Source organism: Helicoverpa armigera, chromosome 9 (genome assembly GCF_030705265.1).
Source record: "Helicoverpa armigera isolate CAAS_96S chromosome 9, ASM3070526v1, whole genome shotgun sequence".
Classification (NCBI taxonomy): domain Eukaryota; kingdom Metazoa; phylum Arthropoda; class Insecta; order Lepidoptera; family Noctuidae; genus Helicoverpa; species Helicoverpa armigera.
This window is the reverse complement of record NC_087128.1, coordinates 10,813,870-10,839,349: the sequence shown is the minus strand read 5'-3', so window position 1 is coordinate 10,839,349 and position 25,480 is coordinate 10,813,870. Positions and strand designations below refer to the sequence as shown.

The window sequence follows — 25,480 nt, the reverse complement described above, 5'->3', positions numbered from 1 at the left end:
ACCAAACGGAAACAGTTTCGAGATAATGCTGCGATTTATCCTGTCCTACGTGTATCCGCCTGAGTATTTGCTCCACGACGCGCCCTTTCCTTTTCTTGCAGATGTCTTGGGCTGATAGTCGTATTGACCATCATGACGGCACGACCATTTCATGGAATAGTCGTATGCTAAGTCATGGCGATGGGCAATCAGAAACTCAATTTGTGTATTCATTAAAGACGCCATCTACAATTGTGGCCTGTATATAATAGACTGTAATAAAATGCAACACTTTCATGAAATGCCGGCGGCTTCCTGATATTCCTGGACAGGACGTAGGCGCGTTCAAAATATAGCCAGGTTTGACGTGGACGCTAACGCACGCACTAAGTTACAATATTTATGACGGCATCGAACACTTAATCAGCGACACGAAGATGTTAACCGTCCGCTCGTATATTAGCCCAATCAAAATATGGTAATGGCCGACCAGAGCCTGGTAAATTTACTTGCGGAATCAATTTGCCCCTGTGAAATTTATGGTCGTGTTTCCCCAATTAACTGGCAATTCGGTGGCTTCGATTATTTCGCATAAAATGTGCGGGCGACTCCCGCATCCGGTGATTACGTCGGGCGCATAATTTGTGATGCGCCTGCGCCGAACTGCGCCCAGCCAGCCTACGCCTGCTTGATTTTTGTTAGATAAAAAAGCGGAGGGTTCTCTGAAGTTCTCTCGCTGTTACTGCGGTGTACTCGCTTCATTCGTTGTTTGTTTTTGATGTCGACTCTTTTGCACCTGCGCGTTTTGTATTTCATGCTGGTACCCGCCGGCCGCTTTAAATGAGATTTCGCGAGAGTCATTTTTGCTTTTATACTCACTAACGTGAACCTGATGGTTTCCTTTTATTATTTTATGCAAATTAGCTTCATTGAATATGCATCTGATTCGAAACATTAATATTATAAAGGTTTATGTAGGTACCTAAGATAAAATGGTCGAGAGGTGTCTTATTTTAATAATTTCGGTTTTTATCTCTTTTGATTTGGGTCGGCTTAACTTGTTTTGGTGTTTATCATTCAATCTTGAGGTCATTCACGAAGTGTTTATGTTTGCGAGTTATCAGATGAATCATAAACGTTTGTTTCGTTTGCAGAGTCTGCAGACTCGGGCTCCGTCGTCGGGCGCGTGCCGGCTACCGGATGCGCCAGCGGCGACATAATGTGGCTTCTTGACGAGCCTAATCAACCTTATGAAGGTAATTATAAATACTATTCATTACGCTGTCTCGACTAACACCAGTTTTTTGTGGTGTAATCATAGAAATTCATCTTTGTCCAAATTGTCAGTATATACTTACATAAAATATATATTTTTTGTTTTTTCAGACTGTGAACAACTACTATGCTTCCGCTACTACAATGGAGAGGGCGAGGAGTGCGCGGCAGAGTCTTCAGCACTCCCCCCTCGGTTCAAGGTGGACCTCAAGAAACTCCCCCTCCGGCTCAAGGAGGGCATGTCGAGGAAGCGCAGCGGCGACCAGGTGTCGCCCTTCTCATACAACAACGAGAGCTTCGAGATGAACTCGGAGAACCCTCCCCGCGTCGAGTTCGTGCCCGGCACCAGTCACGACATCAAACATCTCAGCGAGAACGTCAACAAATGCTCAATTAGTGCTTTAGAAAGTAACGGGAACAATCTCGAACAAACAAAATGTGATCCTAGTAAATCTCTAGTTAGTAATTTAAGCCAAGAATCTCAAAATGTAAATAGTGAATCTCGAAGTGCAACAGACTGCAAACCCACGTCGTCAGGAGTGAAGAAGAAGTGTCCTCCCCCAGTAGACACTGGTGGCGGTCAGGCAATCCATGGCGTCAAAAAGAAATCAATAGCTAATAGTGGCTTTGACTCGCCCACTTCTCCGGGTACCGAGTATTATAAAATATGGTCACCAAAGAATCCTTGCAAAATAATGAAGTTCGTTTACGACGTAGAGAGTGCGAATGTGCCCAGTGAAGCAGAAAAGTCACCGGTGCCACCCCTGCCGCCGAGACAATCACACAAGCCTCTCGAGAGAATGCACGCGTTGCCCCCGCCACAGGTACCCAGACATAGAAAGCCAAAAAAATTAACTAAACCCGAAGACGCGTTCAACTTTGAATTGATAGACACGGATGAACAATTCTTCACTGACAATAACATTACAAACTCGGCCGCTTTGCAAGGAGAATTAAATGATTTCAAACCAGGAGAGTTTTATTCTGGTAATCAGGTAGCTACGTCGTCTACGGCGAGTTTTTGGCGAGGTGGCCAAAATGTAGCGCCCTTAGCGACGCCTGAAACTGACGGCAGCTTATGTGAATCCACTATTTCGTCGATGAAATTATCTAGGTTAAACGAGGAGAAGAGATCTAAAGATGTACCTGATGGCGCCCCGAGCGTAAGTAGGAATAAGATATTGTTTATAAAAGATATAGGTCCCGATAATTATATTACTACAACATTCGCACGGAAAGACAAACCGAGTCCTCCCAAAGATGTAGTCGATGGAGTGAATCGAACGCCAAATCATGCCAAGTCTGAAGAAAAAGCGCAACACACGTTTTTAAATGATATTAGTAATCATTCCGAGTTTGAGGATGACAACAGGAATCAGATCGAAGAGAAAGAAATTATATTAAAAGGTCACAAACCACTGACGAGGCAGAACTCTGGCCGCGCCACGCCGACCATGATGACGGCGTTTCTAAATTCATCCCACGTAGATCCTCCAACAAGAGAGACAGATAACAACAGTTCGAATGGTCACAGTTCCTGTAACTCCTCGCAATCGACGTCACCAGTCGATGAGTCAAATAAAATGATGCCAAGCGTGGGAACTATGATGATGAACCGCAAGCATTCCTGTGATTCATCAACACCGAAGCATTCGAGCTTACCGAGGCATTTGATAAAGACTCTGGGCTGTGAGGGGACTCCGAAGCACTCGCCGAGCAAGACCCCGAACAATGTAGAGAGTCCCGTGCGGCCACATCCGAGGGTGCTGACTAGGGTGGCGGCGTTAGCTGGCGGGGCGGTGCCACAATGCCCTCCCACGCCGACACATCACGCAAGAAGACCGAGGCCACTCCCTCCTCCCGACTTACACCCTCCACCTGTACAAAACTCAGAAGGGAGATTACACGAAAACTTTGAAATGGTCGAGTTCACGAATGAACTGAGAACATCTGAGATTAGGTCGCCAAACATGGAGTTTGTGAACAGCAATCACTTTACGATAGTCCATGCTGGTCCGCCCGAGGACGTGGTACTAAGGAGGCCGAGGCCGGTTGATGATATTGATGACAATGACAACGCGGTGGCCTCGCCTACGCCTTTGAGGCACATGGCGGGAATAAGGCTGCCTTCAATACCGGAAAGGGCATCAAGGCAGATGGCTTTGACGGGCGATTTTCCTGCTAATATGATTGGGGGGATTATTGAGTGTGAAGAACCTTTACCTGCAGGTGTGTATATTTTTTTTCTGATTTATATAATTCAATACATAATATACCAACTAATGCCTTTATTCAAATGTGGTGTTCCAGGTTGGGAAGCCCGCATGGACAGTCATGGACGAGTGTTCTATATTGACCACATCAACAGGACAACGACGTGGCAGAGGCCTGGCGTCAACGGAACCACCCCGAGGTCACCTGCCCCTGAAGTTCAAAGGCGCCAGTTAGATCGACGGTGAGTTCTGTAAGCTTATCTTAGTTTACATCTTCAGACATAATAAAAAATATAAAAATTTGTGACTCTCCACTAGCTAAGACTTTACACGAGTACCATACAAAAAAATCTCAATTTCAATTTATGTAATCATTTCAAGTAAAGGTCTCTGCACACAACGGGCGCGGCGCGGCAGGACGGGACGGCGACGCGACACTGAGCAGTTGTAATGTTCTAGATATTATGGACGACGCCACACAGAGCCGTCCCGCTCGACGCGACGCGACGCGACGATCTAGTACATTGTGTCGCGTCGCCGTCCGGTCCCGTCGCGCCGCGTCCGCTGTGTGCAGAGACCTTAATTGAACACCCCGAACTTCTAAAACTGCCCTATAAGCAAGTTCTAGACTTTCAACTGTCCCAATCAACCAACTCTCACTTCAAATTTCAAAAACCGAACTTAATTCCAGGTACCAATCAATCCGTCGTACAATGACGCGAACCCAGCTATCAGAGGAGGACGCGCCCCCCTCCCCCGCGCACCCCTCCAGCTCCCGCGCCCCCGATTCGCGACCTGACTCCCGCGCGGATACGCCGAGAGTGAATGATACGTCGCATGTGCCGCATCCAGCTGCGTTCTTCCTTGCTAGACCTGATTTCTACTCTATATTGCATATGAACCAGGTATGTATGCCGAATTATGTGGATAAATATTTTTGAGGATACACTCGTAAAATGTCGTTGATTTAGTTAGAAATAGTTGGGGTAAGAAGGCTATAATGACTTTGATGAACTTGTAGAAATTCCCCAGAGGGACATAACCGCTTTTTTGGTTCCTTGAAAATCCAAACTAATATTATAAATGCGAAAGTAACTCTGTCTGTCTGTCTGTTTGTCTTTTCTTCACGCCTAAACTACTGAACCGATTTGTGTGAAATTTGGTACAGACATAGTTTGAAACTTGAGAAAGGACATAGGATAGTTTTTATTACAAAAATAAAATAAAAATAAAATTATTCCGGACATATAGCGCCATCTATTGGTCAAATCAAAAATCTGCTGGTAGTCACTATTCCACGCGAACGAAGTTGCGGGCAAAAGCTAGTACCTTATAAATACCTCAAAAGCTTATTTAATAGTTTTGGTATTATGCTCAGATTTACCCCTTAGTATGGCATACATTGCAAAAATAACCATGTTATGTTCCAAAATCTGTCCCTTATGTTCCACAAAATAACTTACCAAACAAACTTATATTTCAGGAAGCATCCCTCCTTTACAACGGCAACTCCACCCTCAAGCACATGATATCTAAAATCCGACGGGACACCACGTCTTTCGAGCGATACCAACATAACCGGGATCTGGTGGCTCTAGTCAACATGTTCAGTGAGTCTGATAGAGAACTGCCGCTGGGATGGGACACCAAGCTCGATAGAAATGGCAAGGTATGTAGAAGTTTCAGATATTTTTTATCATTGTTTGTGGGATAAGAGGATATAGAAATAAGAAGTCATAGGTATGCTTAGAAACGTTTCATAAAGATTTGAAGGCGGTGATGGTAGATTTGATGTTTGGGAAAATGATCAGAAAGGATAAAATTGGAGTGAGTGTTTTGACCTTGCAGTTAGGTCAAGTTCAGAAATATATCAAAAGCATTTATGTAACTCCATAACGACCGAGTCTGAGTCGCCATTCAATTTTAAAGACAGCTCAAACAAAAAGCTGACTTCAGAGTAGATATGTATTTGACAGATAGTTATTGAGTCTAGAATCATTATAAATCTTTCCTGATCAGAAAGTAGGTCTTAACACATTTCTATGGCCAAAAAGCATCTAACATTGTGGTACGTCCAGCGTTTCTTCGTGGACCACGTGATGCGCCGCACTACATTCATCGACCCGCGCGTGCCGCGCACGGCGGCGGCGGGCCCGTTCTCGCCGCTGTTGCCGCAGCGAAGACGCCCCGCTATCGAACCTCCGCCGGTCTGTTTTTATTTGAATGGATGTTCTCTTTTTTTTTTCTTTGGTTCCTTTTTTGAATTTGATTTTGGAATGATTTGCTAGTTCTGTTATGTTCATGTTGTGTCGTTGGATAAGAGTAGTGAGTAAATGGAATGGTCAGCTGTCACATAGCAAAGCTGACAGTAGATAATGACTATCGAACACCAAAGGGCTCAAAGGGCATGATTACATGATTTCCAAAAAGGTGGTTCTTTGAATTTATTTTATTTACATTTCACTCCTGAAGCAAAGTTGAGTTTGATTTCCGTTGAAACACACTTACCTGAAGTGGGTTGATAATCATTCCATTTGGTTACTATTCTTGATGAAAGTTCCAATGCATTTAGAAGTATAAATTCAGTTTTGCAAGAAATTCGACTGATTGTTAGTGGCATTGCATTTTTATTTCGATTGTTTTTTTTTTTCGGTTAGCAACATTTTTCAACCGTCATACATTTTTCGTGTTGCCATTTTCCATTATTTATTCTTTTAGTTTCGCGCTAGAAGCATGGTTTGAATGTTCTGTGTTGTGTTGTCCGTTTTCACGCATGTTTTCATTTGGCTTCTATTCGAGTCAAAATGTACACATATTTGACTACTCATTGTCTAAATTCTAGATATTTGTGGTTATTTTTTTTATTAGGATTTTGCCTGTTCCGATTTTTTGTTTTATTTGGTTTCATTTCATAGGCGAATGATTTGGATTGATTCGTTTATCACTATGTTTTTGGTTTGTCTTGGCCTGTTTTTGCTGTTATTGGTTACAAAAAATCTGGTATGCACATTTGCATCTTGTCATTTTTGTTAAAAATATTTTTTTTGTTAATGCAGTCATATCATTATACGGGATTTAATACTTATATTAGTTCTCGCAAATTATTGATTGTACTGTGTTCGCAGGCACCAACCCCCCCTCCGAGGCCACCAGTGTCGGCTGCGGACGCGCAAGTACTTAACACGCACCAAGAGATACCTGTTGCTTACAATGACAAGGTAAATAGCATATTTGTATATTGTTAAAGTCGAAATTAGTTTGAAATATATTAATTAACTTTACTATTCAACTACTCTCAAATACTTCACGACCGAGAATCGGTGACCGATTTTTTGTAGGACAAAAATAGAACACACTGTTAACATTAGCGCAATGAACTGCACACGTGCAAAAAAATTTAGGCAGAAAATTCTTATCAGATTGCCCTACAAAAAATCGGCTCGATTTTCTGTAGTCTAAGGCCGGCAATACACGGACCGCTTGAAGCAGCCAGGGGCGACTGCACAGTGAATTGCAGAGCTCTATAGACGCACATACACGAACCGTAGTGGCAACTGATTCGGGCGATCGACAGCTTGAAGCTGTCGCCTCTGACTGCTTCAAGCGGTCCGTATATTGCTGGCCTAACCGAATGTAGCTGAGTATCAGTGAATTTCTAGAGCACTTTACATAAGTCAATATATTTTGTTTCCCAGGTGGTAGCATTCCTCCGTCAGCCGAACATAATGTCGATCCTGCGGGAACGCTGCGGCGGCTGCGGCGGTGCTCTGCGGGAGAAGGTCAACAGCGTGCGAGTGGAGGGAGCCGCCGCGCTCTGCCGCTACCAGAACGATGTGCAGCTCACCTGCTTACTCAGGTCAGTAGCTCTATATTAATGCCAGGTTGCCCGTGGAGATTCAAAGTCATGGGATTTTTGGAACTGTGCAAATTGTGTGACATTTCATAAAAGCCTGCAAAGGCCTATCTGAAATAAAAATATTTGATATTGAGTCCCCGCGATTTCATACTATTTATCCTAATGGGACCGGTATTTTCTGAGGTTAAGGGAGGCAAATTAAAAGCTTTGTAAATTATGCTTCTATAGACCAAACTAGACTGATTTTAACGCCATCTGCAGTGGTGCACGTAAACATTTTGTACAGCGCCATCTAGCGCTAAAGGTTGACACCTTCAAGAGACTAAGAGGTTCATATTCACGCCGATAGATGGCGTTAAAAGTCACATATTTATCAAATTCCTATTTACTTATTACACTGTTACATAAAATATTAAAAGTGTTTCTTACTTTGTAATAATTAGTATATTAAAAATATTTAATTGAAAGTTCTGCGAATGGTGTTATGGGCAATTATAGGGCTAACAACATGGTAACTCGGAATATAATGATAACTTTAGAAGGTAAATATCAACTTGTGATGTTATTAAGTAAATAACTGTGTATTATGTCATTATTACACGTTATGACACGTCCGCACGCTTAATGCCATAGCCAACCGGCTGGATTTATTTACGTGCTCGCTGAATGACTTCACTGTAGTCGCTTATAGGGTGGTATGCTACGAATCTAGTTAAGTTTGTATATGTTGATTTGTGATGTATGTGTTTGTATTGATTTGTTATGTATGTGTTTTTTAGTTTAGTTTAGAATAAATTAATAAGAACCCATCTGCCGCATTAGGCAAGTCCTGTAAGGGTAGATGTAAGGTGTGTAAATAAATAAATAAATTATTTGTGCTATGTAATAAGGCGAGGTCAATGAAAATATTAAAGATTTTTGCAAATAAATAAAAAGTCGTCGTAAAGCAAAGTTTTCCAAAAATGTTTGTTTTGGTTTTCAATCTACGCTTAGAAGACACTGCAGACTAAACTATGGAGTAATAGTTAGCTCTATAGTTGGTTGACAGTTTATTTGTAAGTTAATCTTATACGCAATCAATGTTTTAACTCGGTCTGACCTGATCATTGTAAGTTTGTCTGAAAGTTCGCAGTGAACAGAGGGCTTACAGAAACATCAAATGTGAACGTGCTTTACTGGGCACAAAATCAATACTTACATTATTCTACAGTCTATTTTTTCTACTCCATACGAAAAATTCAAATCAATTTCCAAAAACACAACCCTTTCATAGCATCGGATAAAAACACATATCTACCTTGCTCCATTAACTATGCTGCACAAACAAAACACAATCACCTCTGGCACAGTTTCCACCAAAAATCCGCTAATATATTTGTAATGCCATATAATTCTGTGGCATACTTACACCGGGTGCCACTCAGTCTGCCTCTAATTTGTAGCGTACTATATTATTTACTCGTATTTACTTAGCTGTAATTAGTCACAGACTTGTGGGTATATAACTGTTTTATATTTTGTGTCCTGATTCAGTAATGAAATGTTGTTTATGTATTTGTAATGCGGTTTGGTTTATTTTGAAGGCTTTTTGGTCTGTCTGTATGGTGGTTGAATCGGTCACTCCAGGCTTTGGTCACTTTTTTAAATATCTCGGGTAATTTCTGGGTGTTTTAAAGAAAAGCCTAATAATCTAGACCGACTGTGTCCGAATTGGGGCGCCATAAAATGTAACCGTTTCATGAAATTATCGAGCGTCTCATGTAGTCAAAAATATAGAATATAGTTCTGCTTTTATAAATGAAATGATGGTGAACAAACATAAGTAATAATTAGGTATATTAAATCATTGCACGTTTATTTGCATATATTATGTACACTTTATTTCCCCATTCCTTCAGTGATATACATGAACAAATTAATATATTAATTTAATATGATAATCACTAGTTTACTATTGCATAATTGTAATAATACAAATTATTGCAGTAATTAAATGAATCATAGCAAAGGATGATGTGATGGCGACCGCTAGTATAACTGATAATTATGTTTTTATACAGAAAATAAATGTTTATTTACAACATTAAGTCATGACAGCATATGCCTATGTATCGTTTACGCGTCGCAGTCAGAATATTAATTCAGAATTATAGAAACATTCCTAAGTTTTACTGCAATTTGTTTAAATGCAGTCTATCAAAGTAAACCGATAAAAAAACAAAACTGCAGTATTTAAAGGTAAAATAAAATAAAATAGAAAATGTATGGGAGGCCTCGCCCTTTTTTATTTCAACGCTACTATGCGCAAAATCCGTACAGAAGTATTTTATAATGGATTCAACATTACCTATGCTTTGCGGTTGACCGACGAACGTGCGTATTTATAAAAATCGCATTAACCAAGCAAATATCAACGCTTTTCCCTTGTATTAGGGTTGAAAATAATTCTGGATTTAATGATCCATGTACGTGCAATAATTAAGAGTGATTATTGTCAGGACTGTCGAACAAAAATTATATGTTTTCGTTTGAATAGTGAACGGCAAGCAATGCAGTCGATATTTTATCTATTTTAATGTTCTTGGTGACTCAATGGTATAAAGAATTGATTTTAAGCTTACCGTGTCAAAAATAAGTTTTCATTGAATTTAAATCTAAGTATACAAGTGAGTTTGATGGAAATTGTGTTCCAAACAAACAATAATATTGCTGCCAAACCAGATAGTTGACTACTTTAATTCTATTGTTAATACATAATTTAATACTTTTGAAGATTTATGGAGTGCTGGAATAGGTAGTATGAAGCCCATGTATAAAATTATATATTTTTTAAATTTTTTATACACTTTATTTATTTTTTTAAGTAACTGAATTACAATGAGCACTAAATAATTAGCATAAAAAGGAAATAAATCCAAAAAAATGAGCAAAATTATAATTTTTTATCATCATTTTTTTTGCCTAACTTCAATTAAAAATGCTTCCCAAGATTATACATTAATCCGTCTGTCAGTTCCTAAACACATTTCCTGGTAACATTTCCTATTATTTCCTGAGTGCAAGATCTAATATGTTACGGTAGGTCTAGCTCAGTTTTTGCCTCTAGTCTACAACCGCGGTTAGTTATTAATGACTGCAAATGCATCCTCACTCCTACAGCCCTAGCACGTATCATGCACTATTTTTTGCAAAAAAAAACTAGCCATCACTAACCAGTTTTACATCATTTTCAACTCTATTTCAAACAGCCTAAGGTTGAATTTTGTTCAGCATTTTTTTTATTCTAGTATTTAAAAAAAAACGCGGATTATAAGCTTAGCAAGATCAATTAAAGTTTATTGCTTGTACTAAGCTAACTCAGTACAATGATGTCACAATCGATTTCAACTGGATGTGTCATGCTTTCATAGGGAGCGCTTTTAGTCATCGTTTTAACTATAGTTCTTTGTGAACTATATGTATGGTCTGTGATTATGAGAGTAATTATAACCATAGTCATGTGAATTAGTCATTTTTATTTCTGTGGTGATGTCAGAAGTAATTGCTTGTAAGCGCAATATTTTAGTTTGTGAGGCTCTTCGCTAAAACTCTCACAAAAATCATGAAAATGCGCTAGATGTTATCTACTTACTAAAATTTCATGAACCAAATTAATTCGTTAAAATATAAACAATTAAAAAAAAAGAAAAACTGAAAAAAAAGAAACAAAATATCGAACACAACTTTGTAAAATGCACGTGTGCCATAATCATAGTTGGAACTCTAGTATTAAAACTCATTTTTATGACCGTATCTATAAAAATCTCTTTTTTGCATTAGTACTATGATTTAAGTCAATTGCCCTTTCCAAGTGCTAAAGCGATCTAAATACAAATAGACTGGACTATGAATAAGAACAGGCGTTTAATTCTCGAGAAAATGCAGCTTTCTGAATGCGCTGTGCATTTGACTGCACCGTTATTGTTGCTAGTGATATCTTGTGGTAATAGGGTTGTTGCATTCAGGGATTGTAATAATTCTAATACTGTATAATGATTTCTCATGATTATGAGAAAAAAATGTATTTTTCTTTTTTTTTTTGTAGAAAGAGTTCTTCGTTGATATAATATTTGATGGAATTTTTATTTACTTGACTTACGTTGTAGTGAATTGGAATTTAACTAACGTAATATGGTTTAGTCTTGACGGTATTATGTCATATAGGAATAAAACAGACCTCACGTACACTACAGGCATAAAAATATCATCAATTTGATCGTAATGTAACAACAGGACCAAATGTTTTAAAGTACAACTTGATTTGACAACCCTACAGGTAGATCCTTTTGTCCCCGTTAGGTCTACATACCCTTTTAGAAACGTAAATACGTAAGTAAAAATCTGGACCGTCTTCCATATCGGGTAACAGTACATTTACCTGTGTGATATTTAAATTAATGTATTTTTCATCATAATTTTATATTCGTTCCACTTCCTAGCTAATATAAGAGATATAAATCATTTGCATAGGAATATGCTACTTACTAGTTGCAGTAGTTGCATATATTACACAACTTATAATAATAAGTGGTCTTAAAAAGAACCGGATTTAGTACTAGGTTTAAATCACCGACTCCTGACAAACCTTATGGTTTAGGCTAGTAAATAATAAGGTAGCAGTAGTATTGACCCCTCACTACTTAATTTAAATTTATTAGTTTAACAGAAAACCGAATCGAAAATCCTCCTTTTTGGGAAGTCAGTTAAAAATCATTGAATTATTTCTTGCTAGCTACTGCTTGAAACCTCGCTACAGTCACCTGAAAACCACAAAACCAATAAATTAACATAACAAGTCGCTTCCAATTCTATTTCCAAAACATAAAACAAAATTATCTTTCGACGAGTTCCATAAACACCATTTAAATGCTTAAATACTCGACATTCTCATCAATAGTTAATGTCATCCATTTATCGTACTACCGAGTGAACACAAAAACCTAATTGTTTTTAACCGAAAAGAAATAGTGATAGTGCTGTCATTAGTTCTTTGAAAGTACAGACGCGTTAATTAGTGAACGAATACTTTCGCAACTTATAGATAGTGAAGTTTAAGTAGAGCGCTAGTTCACTCTTGTAAGAAATAGGGAACTAATACGATGTATTAATTGGTATGTTACGGCAAATACACCCAGGTAGCCTGAAACCCAAAGCTAAAGATAGTTGTAACTTAATTCTCATCGGTATAAGCTAGGTTTTCGATTGAGTGAAGAAGTTTCCTGGCTGATTCTCTCTGATGTGGCATAAAAAAATGAACAAGACAACAAGGATTTTTAAGAGAAACTTTATACATACATAAGGTACATTATTATGTACTATTCCTATGTAGGTACAGATACATAAAGCTCAGTACACCTAGAAAAAAGTCTTGAATAAATAGGCTATCTGTCATAGTCCTGAGTTTAGCTCGTTCAAACAAACTCTTCAGATTTACACATACGTCTACTAAGTATAGAAACATAAAGATGTTTTCTTTTAACATTTTGCAACAAATGAATAACTTAAAGCCAGCGATGTGCAGACACTACAATGTTAATAACATTTAACAAAGCGTTTTCGTTTGTCTATCCTTGTGTCAGTTTGCAGAGTACGGAATTATTTATTATAGAATTGCAGTAGCAAGGCCCCCTTCAATATACGGTGTATTTAAATTGGGCAGAATAAATATGAGTGCGCAAATGGTTTTGTAAGACGGTGTTTAGATACTACTTGATACCTTGTTAACTTAAAGTAAAGAAAATATAGAGAATGGAGTTCCTGTAGGAGAATGGTGTTCCGAATTAAAACGCAGTACCGAATATATGCAATGGTAGTAAGACAACCAAAATTATCCCTTAACAAAAGGGTCTAATAAGTAAAAGGGTCTGTTATTTTTGCATTATTGCACATTTGTCGATGCATCTTTTACATACATATTTGGGAAAGTTGGTGTACAAAAGCGAGCTTAACCCAGAGTTGGGTCTCTAATACCACCAAAACTATTCTATATCATCATTAACACTCAAATACCCATTTACCCAATACATCCCGTTACTAAAGTTCCAACTCAATCCGAAGCTCGCACTTTACGCTATCTGAACCAGTCCTTAAGATAACATAGCTTACTATTTGTTTATGCCATTATCACGCCTAACATCATTTGTTGAGGCATAATGTCTTCGATAAATGAGCTACTGACTTACCGACCATTTCAGGGTTATCGTTCGAAGATAAAAAGGAAATGTATGTATTTATGTGTTAGGTAATGAACTCTGATCTCGTTATCTGGGGATTAGGATTATGTATGTTCGTGCTGGTCAGTTTTGTTTTTGATATTGGTCGCGTGACTTAGATGTGTATTAAGTAGTAAATATCCGTTCTAGTGGCAATTTGTTAGTACTAGTTTACGATTACCAAGTGAAGTACTTCTTGAAAATTCTTAGTGAAGGATAGAGTGTAAACTCGAAAAAGTGTTCTTGGCAAAATGGCAATACGAGTACCACTAGAACTAAACCAGTGATGAACAGAGCATGATAAACTTGATACTTGGTAAGAAATTGAATCTTCTCGAGTAGGTGATACGGTTTATTTTACAAAAAAATAAGTTTTCTGATATTTATTATTTGTGACAATTCCTATAATTTCCAAGGTTTTCGTAGTGCCACCCATTGTCTATAAAAGTTTAATATTCTATAGGGCTTCCAAGAAATATACTTCTAAGTTCGTGTCTCGTATATTTATGACAGAACGACGTTTATGGAGCATAAATATTGAAGTACAGGAGGTACAGTCGGCGACAAAAATACCTATGTGAAAATGTCTATATTTTTCTGGCTTCAAATAAAATAAAACCAACTTGTTCGTAAATAGTATATAGATAGATATATTCTTTACTAGCTGATCCCGCGAACTTCGTATCGTTCAAACCTTCCCTGGATCTCTACAAACATTTTAAAACCAAAATCAGCTCAATCGGCCCAGCCGTTCTCGAGTTTTAATCAAACTAACGAACAACAATTCATTTCTATTTATATAGATGATGTACACTATACACCGATTGACATTAAAAAAAACTACATAAAATGTTAAAAAAGTTTAGGTGACAAAACGGGCGGTCTAAGTAAATACTGATAGGAAGGTCCAATGAGGAGTTATACCACAGATTACCTTAATTTCGTAACGTCTTTAAGAAGTAACACATTTTGGTTATCATTACGTTTAAAAAATAATAAGGTTTTCCTTCGGAAAATCCTGAACATTGATTAAACACCAGTCATTGTTTTCATTGGCATTAATGGCGGCTAGATTGCGTGAAATGAGGTAACATCTACCTATTTAATAGCTAAAGAAATTAAAATTATCGTGATTCTTTGTTTCAGATTGATCAGCGTTTTTCTGTAGGTAATTAAACATATTTAATTGGTGAATTAAAACTTATAATTTATGTTACTGACTGTATTGACACAAGATTATTCTTATTACAAGGACTTTTGACAAAGGCTTGGGATTCCAAGTAAGATTTCGGGATGTTAATTTAATAATGTTGACAGCTAAAGTCCGTTTGACAGCTTTTAATTACACATATTTCTGCGAACATAGATATTATTAATAGGTAGTGACTTACAACAGCGAGCTTTTGAATATTTTGTGTTAGCCAATTTGAAATTACGAAGACAAGCGGAGGTAGATGGTTCATATCTTTTTTAACCATCATAAATCTACAAATATTATAATGTTTGTGTATTATCTCTATATCTATGTTAATTAAAAACATTCGTTGTGAACTTACTTTCTTTCAGTTCAGTTTTCACTTGCTGCGCCCGCGCATGTTAACATTTGCATTCAGAATCTGCCAGACCGTGAATACATTTATCTTTCGAATGTACATTAATTATGTTGTAGGAAATATTAATTTGTTAGATTAATTACTCCTTTGAATAAAATAATAATCGAAGATCCGAGGGTTTTAATCCGCAATTTTGGAATTTTATTACATAATCTGGTAGAGTTCTAATATAGAGTAGTATCTAAATAAAACTGGCTTCCGTCACCGATTCCTGAAACAAATACTTCATATTTTCTTATAAAAAAAGCTTAAAACTGAAGTAAGTTTCCAAATAAGAATTACTCCTGAGGTATGTGCGTTCAAGCAAACATACAAACAAACTCTTCAGCTTTTAAAAGTATTGGATAAAGTAATAATTAACAATCATGCAACGAATATTCTTTGACTCAGATTAACCAAGGATCATATTACTAAGTAGATTTCCAGACAAAAGAGAAATAAATTTCCACGCCCATTTCAGAATAGAAACCTCCAATTACATGTCATAAAATAAATATTCACCTAGTAATTAATATTCGCAATGAATTTCCATGTAACTATGCCCATAATCGTACATGAATGAGCAAATTTTCCTATAGATATGGTAATAATTTAACGCGTAGGTACTCAACGCATATGGTTAAACAGTGATTCATTGAGTTATTATGGCTTTAAGCTAATTGTCTGTTAGTTTGCATCGCGAAATAACTTGGAAGCCTTTTAGAGAATGGTAGCGGAAAGCTACCGTGGCTACTGGGGAAGTTTGCACTATCCAACACTTGTACTCACATTAATTCATGTTTAGGGGTCCTTACTCTAAAAAACGGGGAGGGTTTTCTTTGTACTAAGACTTCGCTGCCCGTCTGTGTCACCAGACTGTGTCTCTGATCTCATGACCCGTGATAGTTAGATAATTGATTATTTTATAGATGATATATTATTGTTGCTGTTATAACAAAAAATACTAGAAATTAGAATAAAACAAATATTTTAGGGAGCTCCCAAACCTACAGCAAGCGTGATTTTTGCTCGTTTTATATACGGAACCATAGGTTTCCTACTTAGCTATTTTTTATTTCTTAATGATATTGGTTTGTGTATTTTGCTTGATTGAAGTTTGAGGATGCACGGAAAGGTTCAAATATCAACGGAAGTTTCCGATTGTAATTAGTTTTTTGTGGTCCTAAAATAAAACTGATTATCCTCATATTGTGATAATAACGAAACTTAAATGTCAATGATGACGCTGACTTGATTAGGACTTTTCGTTTCTTACTAAAACTTATTAGTTTGTTTTTTATATTTCGTAGAAATAATAATAAGTCTCCAGAATGGGATGTATGTTAGTAAAATTATGTGGAAGCTTATTCTTATAATACGAAGGAAATAACAACATTTTAAGGAAACTCTTCGTTTCTTTTAATTACTTGAATGCTGACTCGTTAATTTATGACATCGTTTGCATTCCTCATTAATATTGCAAACCGTATTACGAAGAATTTTCCGATAGGTTGTAAGCATGTCAGGCTATTATCAAATAGGCATTAGATGCTTCCCGCGATTTTATCTAATACAATGTTATGGAACTTAGTAATGTACATATTTGTCCCCCAAATAAAGCCTTGCCAAACCTTAAAGTACTTTAAAGGTCCATGCAACATTCAAGAATTTCAGCAAAACGTTTTAGCCATTTTCCCATGAAATCACGGACCTAAAGTTACATCTGGATAGGACTGTCAGTGTACATAATATTTCCCACATATCGAGCGCGCTTTGAACGGCCGCAGTCGTTATAATCACACGCATCAACTAGGTCGTGCTTACCAACAAATTATCGTATGCTATCCTGTCATTATCCAGAATAGAACTGTGTGGGAAGGTCATGGGAATTAATACCATGACCCTTAACATTCAATTTCGAAAGAATTGGGCTTTGTTTGGAACCCACACGGCTTACAACCAACTCCCACTACTACTTACTCCTTCTAGTAGGTAATGTAAACCAATGATCTTTGTTGATGAATATTGCACGTGTTTGAATGTTAAGGCACATGAAATTTTGATTAAACTTAAAATAGCAAAGCAATTGGAGTTGAAATAATAGCTAATAAGTCTATTTTAGAAACACGACCTCCCGCCCTCGCGCTTAATATACCGAAGTGAATGAGCCGTAAATATAAAGTAATCAATAAAAATAATAGCATGCTATGTAAAAACGTAGGTACTTAATAGGTTCATTTGGTAAAGATGGCGTATCTTAATCTTAAATATTAATAAGGGACTAAATTAAAAAGCTTATGAAAAATGATTACGCTGTAATGGAATATAACACTTCGAAATGCAATTTTTATGCAGATACGCGTGTGAAGTGAAAAAAATAATTTATCATAAGCTATGGTTTAATTTATTTCTGATAGTTTTTGCCTTTATAAAAAACTGTATAAAACATTATTTAATGGCCACCTCAGGTAATTTCAAAATAATTGCCAAAAATTATAACCTTGTTAAGTGTCCTTAAAATAGTTTGAAATCATAATTTATTTAACTATTTTACAAAACATATATTTACTTAGCTGCATAATTTGAGTAATTTGAACTTGTGTCAAGGTGAAACATGACTGTGCGTGATAATGGGCGCTGCAATTATTTAATAAAAATATAGCACCTGAACTTGTTCTAGTCGCTAATAATGTGCATCCTGTGTTTGCGTGCTTAGAAGGATCGTAGGTGCTATGTATCTGTTCTCTGGTCTTTGTGCCCGAATTAATAAGAACATGGTCCTAATATGGTTTCGATTGGTCTGAAAAGGAACCTCGTTGACTTCTGAAAGTCTGAAAGAACTTTATGGATCTTTAGCTTTACTTCTAATTTTCCGTGCTTGTGAAGCCCTGACGGCCGGATACTGAAACACCGCTGGATTTTAAGGACTACTCAAACATCATTCTATTTGTGTCATACTTCGTCGATTGCAGCGACAGAAACATTTTTAAGTAGAACTTATATTAGTAGGTATATTGGTAACTTTGGCCAATCAATCACTGCCTGCATATACAAAAACCATTCACTGTTAACTTGAGCTTTAATACAATCCATATCAATTGTTATTGTAGCCTAACTTGATCTAGCCAAACCCAGGACTAGATCAAACGCCACAGCCAGCATTTATACAGCGTTAGTCATCATTTCAGCTCTAATTTAGCAACAAAACACTTCATTTTATTTTTGTTTAGCGGTTACAACCAGTAGGAGTTAACAAGCTCATCAAATATAGACACAGTCATCGCGATATTATTTCTAATTTAAGACGAATCCCAAATTCCAATAACGTTAGCCATTGAACCGAAAAATTGACGAATAAGTGCGAAGATGCGTTTAATTAAAATGCTGATGTAGCTTAATTGTTAATTTATATGTAAAATTCGACGTTTGGCCTTGTATTTCAATTGCGTTTCAAAATTAGTTTAAGTACCCATCTGAGACTTTTCAGTCTTTGTTTCAATACTTTATTTATGACACAATTAGGTAAGTAATTTCTATTCTGTCTGGAAACTAAAACTTGGATAGGTATACCTACATAGTATAATCATTGTAATATTTCTCTCCTTCCCTTTATAATATTTTTAAAAAATTGCTTTGTTTTAAGATGCGAATAGGTATACAACGAATTGATGCAGTTCGCAACAGTACTTAATTGATATAAAAAGTCATCCAATATGCCAAATGAAATAAGAATAGGGGTTGCTTATACGTAACTGAACTTCCTGTTCTGAAGAAGCCTTCTATATTGTGATTTCAAATTGATTGATTCAAAAATAAATTGGTCATAATTGGTGATTGCTTCATGCAAAATCGTTCCGATTCGAAGACCAGTAAATGGTTTTGCTGACAACCAGTCTTACCTAGGGGTATTGTGTTGCCCGGGTAACTGGGTTGAGCAGGTCAGATACCCCAACACAGTTGGGTAAAAAGGCTAGGGAGATGACGAATCGACCAATTCGTTATAACTTAAGACTTAAGTTAGAACTCTTGAGTTACGATAACTATGTTTTCCTTTTGTAATGTATTCCAACTTGAAGTCAAGTAATTGTTTAGTTCACACGCTGCTCATTCAAGTCGCTAATTGTGGCTCAATTAGGTCAATAAGTACTATTGTAATGATCATTATGTAATAGGCAGGCGAGCCGAGATATAATAGGTTTATTACACCTCGTTATTTAATGATTTGTTTGTGTTTGTAATGGTCAGAATTGTTTAGATAAGTTAGTATCTTACTAAGATTTTGATACCGATTTCGGTGTAAGAGAGAAATTAATCCTAATAAGCAATAGATCTGTCTATTATATTGTTGACTCTGGAATTGGGATGACTTTAAATAATAATTGTGGGGAATTTGAAAGTGCCCAAAAAATCATTGTTATTTTGATGAGATTTAGAATGTTATAAAACACTGGTACTCAGCTGCATCCGGTTAGACTGGAAGCCAACCCAAACATAGTTGGGAAAATGCTCGGAAGAAGTAGTTAGATAAGATTTAGAGGCAATGGTGTCAGCATCATCATAACACCTCGCTTACACTAAGATATGCGCAGGCACATACTTTTACATGTAATTGTCCATTGTTTCAATAATCGCTCCTGACAATCACATAACTGCATTGTCGCAGTGTTACAGAGTTATTGAGTAATAGACAAGTGCCTCCTTTACATTGAGATAGGGTAAGTGGGTGGGAACCTCTTGAAAGTTGAAGAAAATTGTATTATTGAATGAATGATATGATATTACATGCTTTGCTTGTGAGGTAATCAGAGAGAACCTACCTTGGCACAAAAGTTTATTGCTTTTATCATATACTTGTTGCATCCTTTTAGGTCTGTCATAAACCTTGTTTAAATGTAAAATAAAGCTGCACGGTAATTCAATAAAATAATTATCGGATATCATTTAATATTGCGTGGCGTGCACTTGGAGAGGCCTATGTCCAGCAGTGGACTGCGATAGGCTGATGATGATGATGATGATGATGATGATTTAATATTGCTAAGTTCTTCTGTCTTTGTTGAGTCTAGATGTTATAGAGTTTTTGATTTAAATACCAATGTTAATAGACCATAAACAGACATAACCCTTAGAGTAATACTCAATAAAATCTAAATACTTAATACAAAGTTACTTCTCGCCAGACTAAATCGTGATTAACAACACTAATAACGATATTAAAGTACAAAATAGCCCTTTTATAAACGTAGGTACTGACGGAATAACAAAGGGATTTCGCAACTTGCTTAATCAATAGCTACTGGCCCAATGAGGGATCGCCGGCCGTCAGCGCAAGCGCATGATGCGGGCATTAGCATACAATCGCCCTCAGAACGATATAAATTCTCTTAACCTAATTGTGGCGCTTGATTAAAAGCAATTTAATTGAATTTGATTGGCTAGTTTCTTGTGTTTGGTTTTGTTGATGCTGGAAGGATCTACTACGGTATTAACCTTACGGCCTGATGAATAGTTCCTAAATATTATTTATCTTTTAAACTCTGGGTTATTTACATTCTTACAGCAAGTTTTACCAAAAAAGGTATAGAGTCGATTCAACCAAATCAGATATTTGTAAAAACAGTTCCTCGATCAGTATAAAGCCGTTGGAAGGACCAGAAAGCTTTTCAAAAAAGGAAATTAGAATGGAAAAGGAAAATGGCTCCAAAAGTAAAGTCCAAAAGTTAGTGTGTTACACAAAGCTCTTTTGTCCGTCAACAACATGTTTCCGAATGTTTACGATCATTCGAGTGCTCGATATTGTGAGCGATTTTATCGAGTTCTCAATATTCCCGTGAGGTATGACGTCACAAACCATGTTTGCACGTTCAATGGTGTTAAAACGTATCTGATTGATTTTGAATGTTCACCATACATGTGTTTGTGTATATTGATTTTTATAAAATCGCGTGGGTCTTGGTATATATTGACCTTTCAGACGGACACTTTTATTTATTGAAACGGTGGTTAATAGGACACTCCAGTTTATTGATTACGGTAATTATATGTAGACGCGTGGGTGTTTTACCCCCAGGATCGTATTTTTCCATTAATTATTCAAATTTAAACTACACAAATGGAAATGGATTTATCTACATGCGATATATATCTAATATGTACAAAATAATAGGGTAACAATAAAGGAAAACAATGAATTAGTGTGATTGCATGTTTTGTTTGTTATCATATCAATCATTGCGCATTGCAGTGTTGACGTATAGTATAGTGCAGTGAGGACAATTAATTCTGATTAAATGGAATACATATACAGGTAAATTGTCTTTATTATCATTTGTGACTTAGCGGATTTTATAAATTAGGAAAGGTCATCAATCGTCATATTTTGATTGTGATAAACTTGTAATACAATTTAATTGTTTATGTGAAGGGACGGTAGCTGTAATTCATTAAATCGTTAATTTCAACAACATCTCTCTAAGTTTGCGTTTATTTGCGACGTAATTATTGCTAATAAACAATCGGTTCTTCGATTACTCAGAATCTCGAGTGGTTTTTAACGCTCGTCAGACCTTGTAACTCATCCATTTTTTAACGTCGATTCTTCTTGTTTTAAATACAATACTTAGAACATCCAGTTAATGCACCGTTTTTGCAATAAGTACACTACTTAGTTGATATTTTGAGATTTGTCAGTTTCATGCTGAAAAGTGGAAAATCAAGCGCGTAAATATAGGGTTTCACAAAGGAGCGTATGCGCCGCCGCGTGAGGCGCTATTTTCGCGCGCGCCACAACGCCCGCGTCGACTATTTTCAGTGCGTTCACTGATCCTTAGCAAGCTCGCGCAAAACAAATAAACATCGATATCCTTGCCATATTATTTTGATAACGTCGAGGAGGTTTGCTAAATGTTCTGAATTTATATTAAACGCATGCTCTTATTGTTTCAGGTAAGGGTCTTCAAGTATTCTTCCTGAAATTCAGACGTAAACAAGCGGTGAGTGCGTTCGGGAGAAATTACTTTCGAAGGGAAAATTTCAAGTAATAGGGTTGATGAAGTCAGCGCGCGTTGGAGGCTTCCAGTTCACGTGACACGGTGTTTGTGGTCACGTGACGTAGAAACCCTTCAACCCATTTAGTTAATTATATACATAGGCTATTAAAATAGCTTTTATCTGAGGTTCACGCGAGCACGTGAAACGAAACGGTGGCGGTCCGTGTTATTAAAGCTCTGTCGCTTCAAACTTCATTAATTTGGAGTTGTTGGCTGTTAACTGTCTACCTACAAATATAAACCTATGGTTTTGCGTACTCTGTCCCGTAGGACTAAAGATACCCCAATACACATTCCGAGCAGGTTAACGAAGCTTAATGCATTTTCGACTTTTAAAGCAATAACTTATAAACCTGTTGGTTGTTGCAACATTTTGCACTCTATTATTTTAAATATTAATTTTATCAACAACATGCCACTTCCTAGCAAGTTCCTTTTAAAGCAATCTTCACCACATAACCTTTATTGTTTCGTTCTTTGCGTCATTTATATAATATAGAAATACATCCAAACGATCGCCGAGTGCTCCATTTTTATTAAGGTCATGTACAACATAAAATACTGGGCAGGTATCACAAATAACAACGATCTGTGTGACATTTCCCAAATGCCAGGGGTTGAGTCGCAAAATGGTGACGAACTTGCAATGAAACGCTCTAAATTTATATTCTACGAATTCAAATATTCAGTTAATCAATTTTCGATGAGGTGATTTGGAAAATTTTATGGTAGGATTTTAGTATTGCGAACTCTTTTAACTTTTACATTTGTAATTGCCTCAAAATTACTTGAACAATTGGCATTTCATGTTAAAATTTGTCTTGTATGACAGACAAACACTGTTCACTTCACACCTTATCCAAATTAGTAGTGATCCAAAACAACAAATAGACCTTCAACAGCCTTGTCCTAGATACCTGAAATTTTAATCGCATGTCAACAGTACCATCGGCATCCACTCGCTAAAGGTATTAGGTATAATTAGTGCGGCAAACAATGGCCGACCGATGGAAGATAACATCTGCGATGGATTCACTGGACAATGTGATATAGATAAGCCGACCCTTCGTGTGGTGAATAAGCTTGAAGGTAATTAGGGCTCTGGTGGAACTAGGTTCTCAGACTAAAGATATGTTGTCGCTTACAGTTTTAATTACTAAGTTTAATAGGGCTTTCTCGTGAAGAGTTTTGAGGTTTAATATTTATGGTAATATAACTTTTTTGTGTAACTGAATAGTAACCAGCTCTGCTAGAGTTTACGAATATAAATATAGTATTGTTCACAATTGAGTAAAGCATTCATGCAAGCGATGAAAACGTCTGATAGTAAAATTATAAACTCAAGCGACACTAACTAGAACTTCTAGGAATGAAAAGTCTATAAATGAATCTTCAGATCTGAAAATAGTTTCTCATCATTTTATACGAACTCGCGTTATAAAGTTTATTCAGATTGTCTTCAAAGGTAAGGAGACTATAAAAAGCGCTATTCAAAACATCACACAGTTCCCACGACGTAAAAAAAGCTTCGCCAAAAATATCTAAGTAACTGTGCGATGCGTGCGCGCAGGTGTGCAAGCGACAATGCCACAATAATTGTGCAGGAATCCTGTATTGTCGAAGTTGTTGAGCCTCGGGAGCCTCCTAACGGAATGCTGTCAGGATCTGACAGAGTTTACGTTTTTTGCACCTCCATCCTCGTGTCGAGTTCCAAATTATAGGTTCGCGAAATATCTCAGGTGTGGATAAAGATAAATAGACGTCATCTTGACGGGTTTCTTAAGGAAAATAGAAAAAAAATATGTTTTAAAATTAAATATGTTACCGTTCCTCAGACATTTCACGTGCGTCAGTCGTGAAGGGTGAAAACTTTCACAAAGAAAGCCGACACAAAAATGGTTGCAAAAGTTCGTAAAAGGGAAGCCAAAAGGAATTGTGAAACAAACCCTTTGCCATTTATAGCTCCTTTTTAACCATCGTAGGCACATTTTTAATTTTATTGCCTTTTAAAAGGGGACCGTTTCGTTCGTCACTATTCCGGTTTTATAGTTTTTAGTTTACTCAAGAGTTTGATGGAAGTCTGTTTTAGTTTTTAACCCCCGACGCAAAAACGACGGGGTGTTATAAGTTTGACGTGTCTGTGTGTGTGTGTGTGTGTGTGTGTGTGTGTGTGTGTATGTGGCATCGTAGCTCCCAAACGGATGATCCGATTGTAATGCGGTTTTTTTTGTTTAAAAGGTATGTCAGTCGGGAGTGTTCTTAGCTATGTTTGGTGGAAATCGGTTCAGGTCTTCAAGGTCATCAGCTCGTTTGCTAGATGTGATAGGAATGTTACACGCTCAGTTTACTTGCAAGTATATGTGGGATCTGAAATTTGAAACACTAATGTCTTTTGGAACCACTGAGCTGGTCTGCTGTTAGGGCACGAAGGTAGGAGACGTAACCCTGAACTGCCTTTTAGTAAACCCATCGAGTTTGGGCTCGTTGAATTTGTCTTGACGAGTTCTCTTCATGTTTCTGATTGACGAGAACCTGATGCTGGAAATGGGATGTGGCGGATGAAACCCTGGAATACCGGAATGAAACGGATAAACCGATTTATATTTTTGCTAAAAATCTAGAATGTCCAAAGGTTAATCTTTATTGTTTCTCAATCTGTGCAATTCTCCCAGAGCCAGTTTGTCATGAGGATTGTTAAACAGCTTCCTTTGGCCGAGATCGCATATAGCGACCCCATCTTAAGATAAAATAAATTAAATGAAAGAAGGAAAAATTAAGGAGCTCCTTTAAAAAGCATGAAATAAAATTAAATTATAAATTTAAAAAAACCCCCGACCCAAAAAAGTATATGATAAAAGTAAATATTAAAAACGCTAAACCCTATAAAAAGCAAAAAATAACTTTTAACACTACGTAAACTAAATTTTGACGTGTCGGGGGACCGCTTTTTACCTTCATAAATACTTACATAGGTAAATCAAATGATACCTACCTAATTACAACAATCGTTTAAAAAAAAAACACGTATCTGAAGTAATGAATTAGAGCGGTCCCCCGACACGTCAAAGTTTAGTTTACGTAGTGTTAAAAGTTATTTTTTGCTTTTTATAGGGTTTAGCGTTTTTAATATTTACTTTTATCATATACTTTTTTGGGTCGGGGGTTTTTTTTATTGCTTAAACAGTACTGTAATCTCTTTCCTTCAATTGGGTCGTTGACGAAATACGATTACCATTATCTTTCTGATTCCTAAATGAAGTGTGGT

The 25,480-nt window shown here is 36.9% G+C and overlaps 1 protein-coding gene across 7 annotated transcripts in view; it reads left to right on the top strand.

The window, feature by feature from the left end:
* Positions 1 to 25,480, top strand: part of Hecw (Hecw ubiquitin protein ligase) — a 101,996-nt gene that overhangs the window by 45,567 nt on the left and 30,949 nt on the right. For 5 of the 7 annotated variants that reach the window (XM_064036344.1, XM_064036342.1, XM_064036345.1 and 2 more), the window contains 8 exons: positions 1,134 to 1,235; positions 1,366 to 3,483; positions 3,565 to 3,709; positions 4,159 to 4,372; positions 4,951 to 5,136; positions 5,546 to 5,674; positions 6,593 to 6,685; positions 7,163 to 7,323. In XM_064036344.1, the coding sequence (XP_063892414.1) occupies positions 1,134 to 1,235; positions 1,366 to 3,483; positions 3,565 to 3,709; positions 4,159 to 4,372; positions 4,951 to 5,136; positions 5,546 to 5,674; positions 6,593 to 6,685; positions 7,163 to 7,323 (3,148 nt within the window). Of the gene's footprint in view, positions 1 to 1,133; positions 1,236 to 1,365; positions 3,484 to 3,564; positions 3,710 to 4,158; positions 4,373 to 4,950; positions 5,137 to 5,545; positions 5,675 to 6,592; positions 6,686 to 7,162; positions 7,324 to 21,359; positions 21,474 to 25,480 lie in introns of those variants that run through there. The other 2 variants (XM_064036346.1, XM_021325231.3) reach the window with 2 other exon arrangements.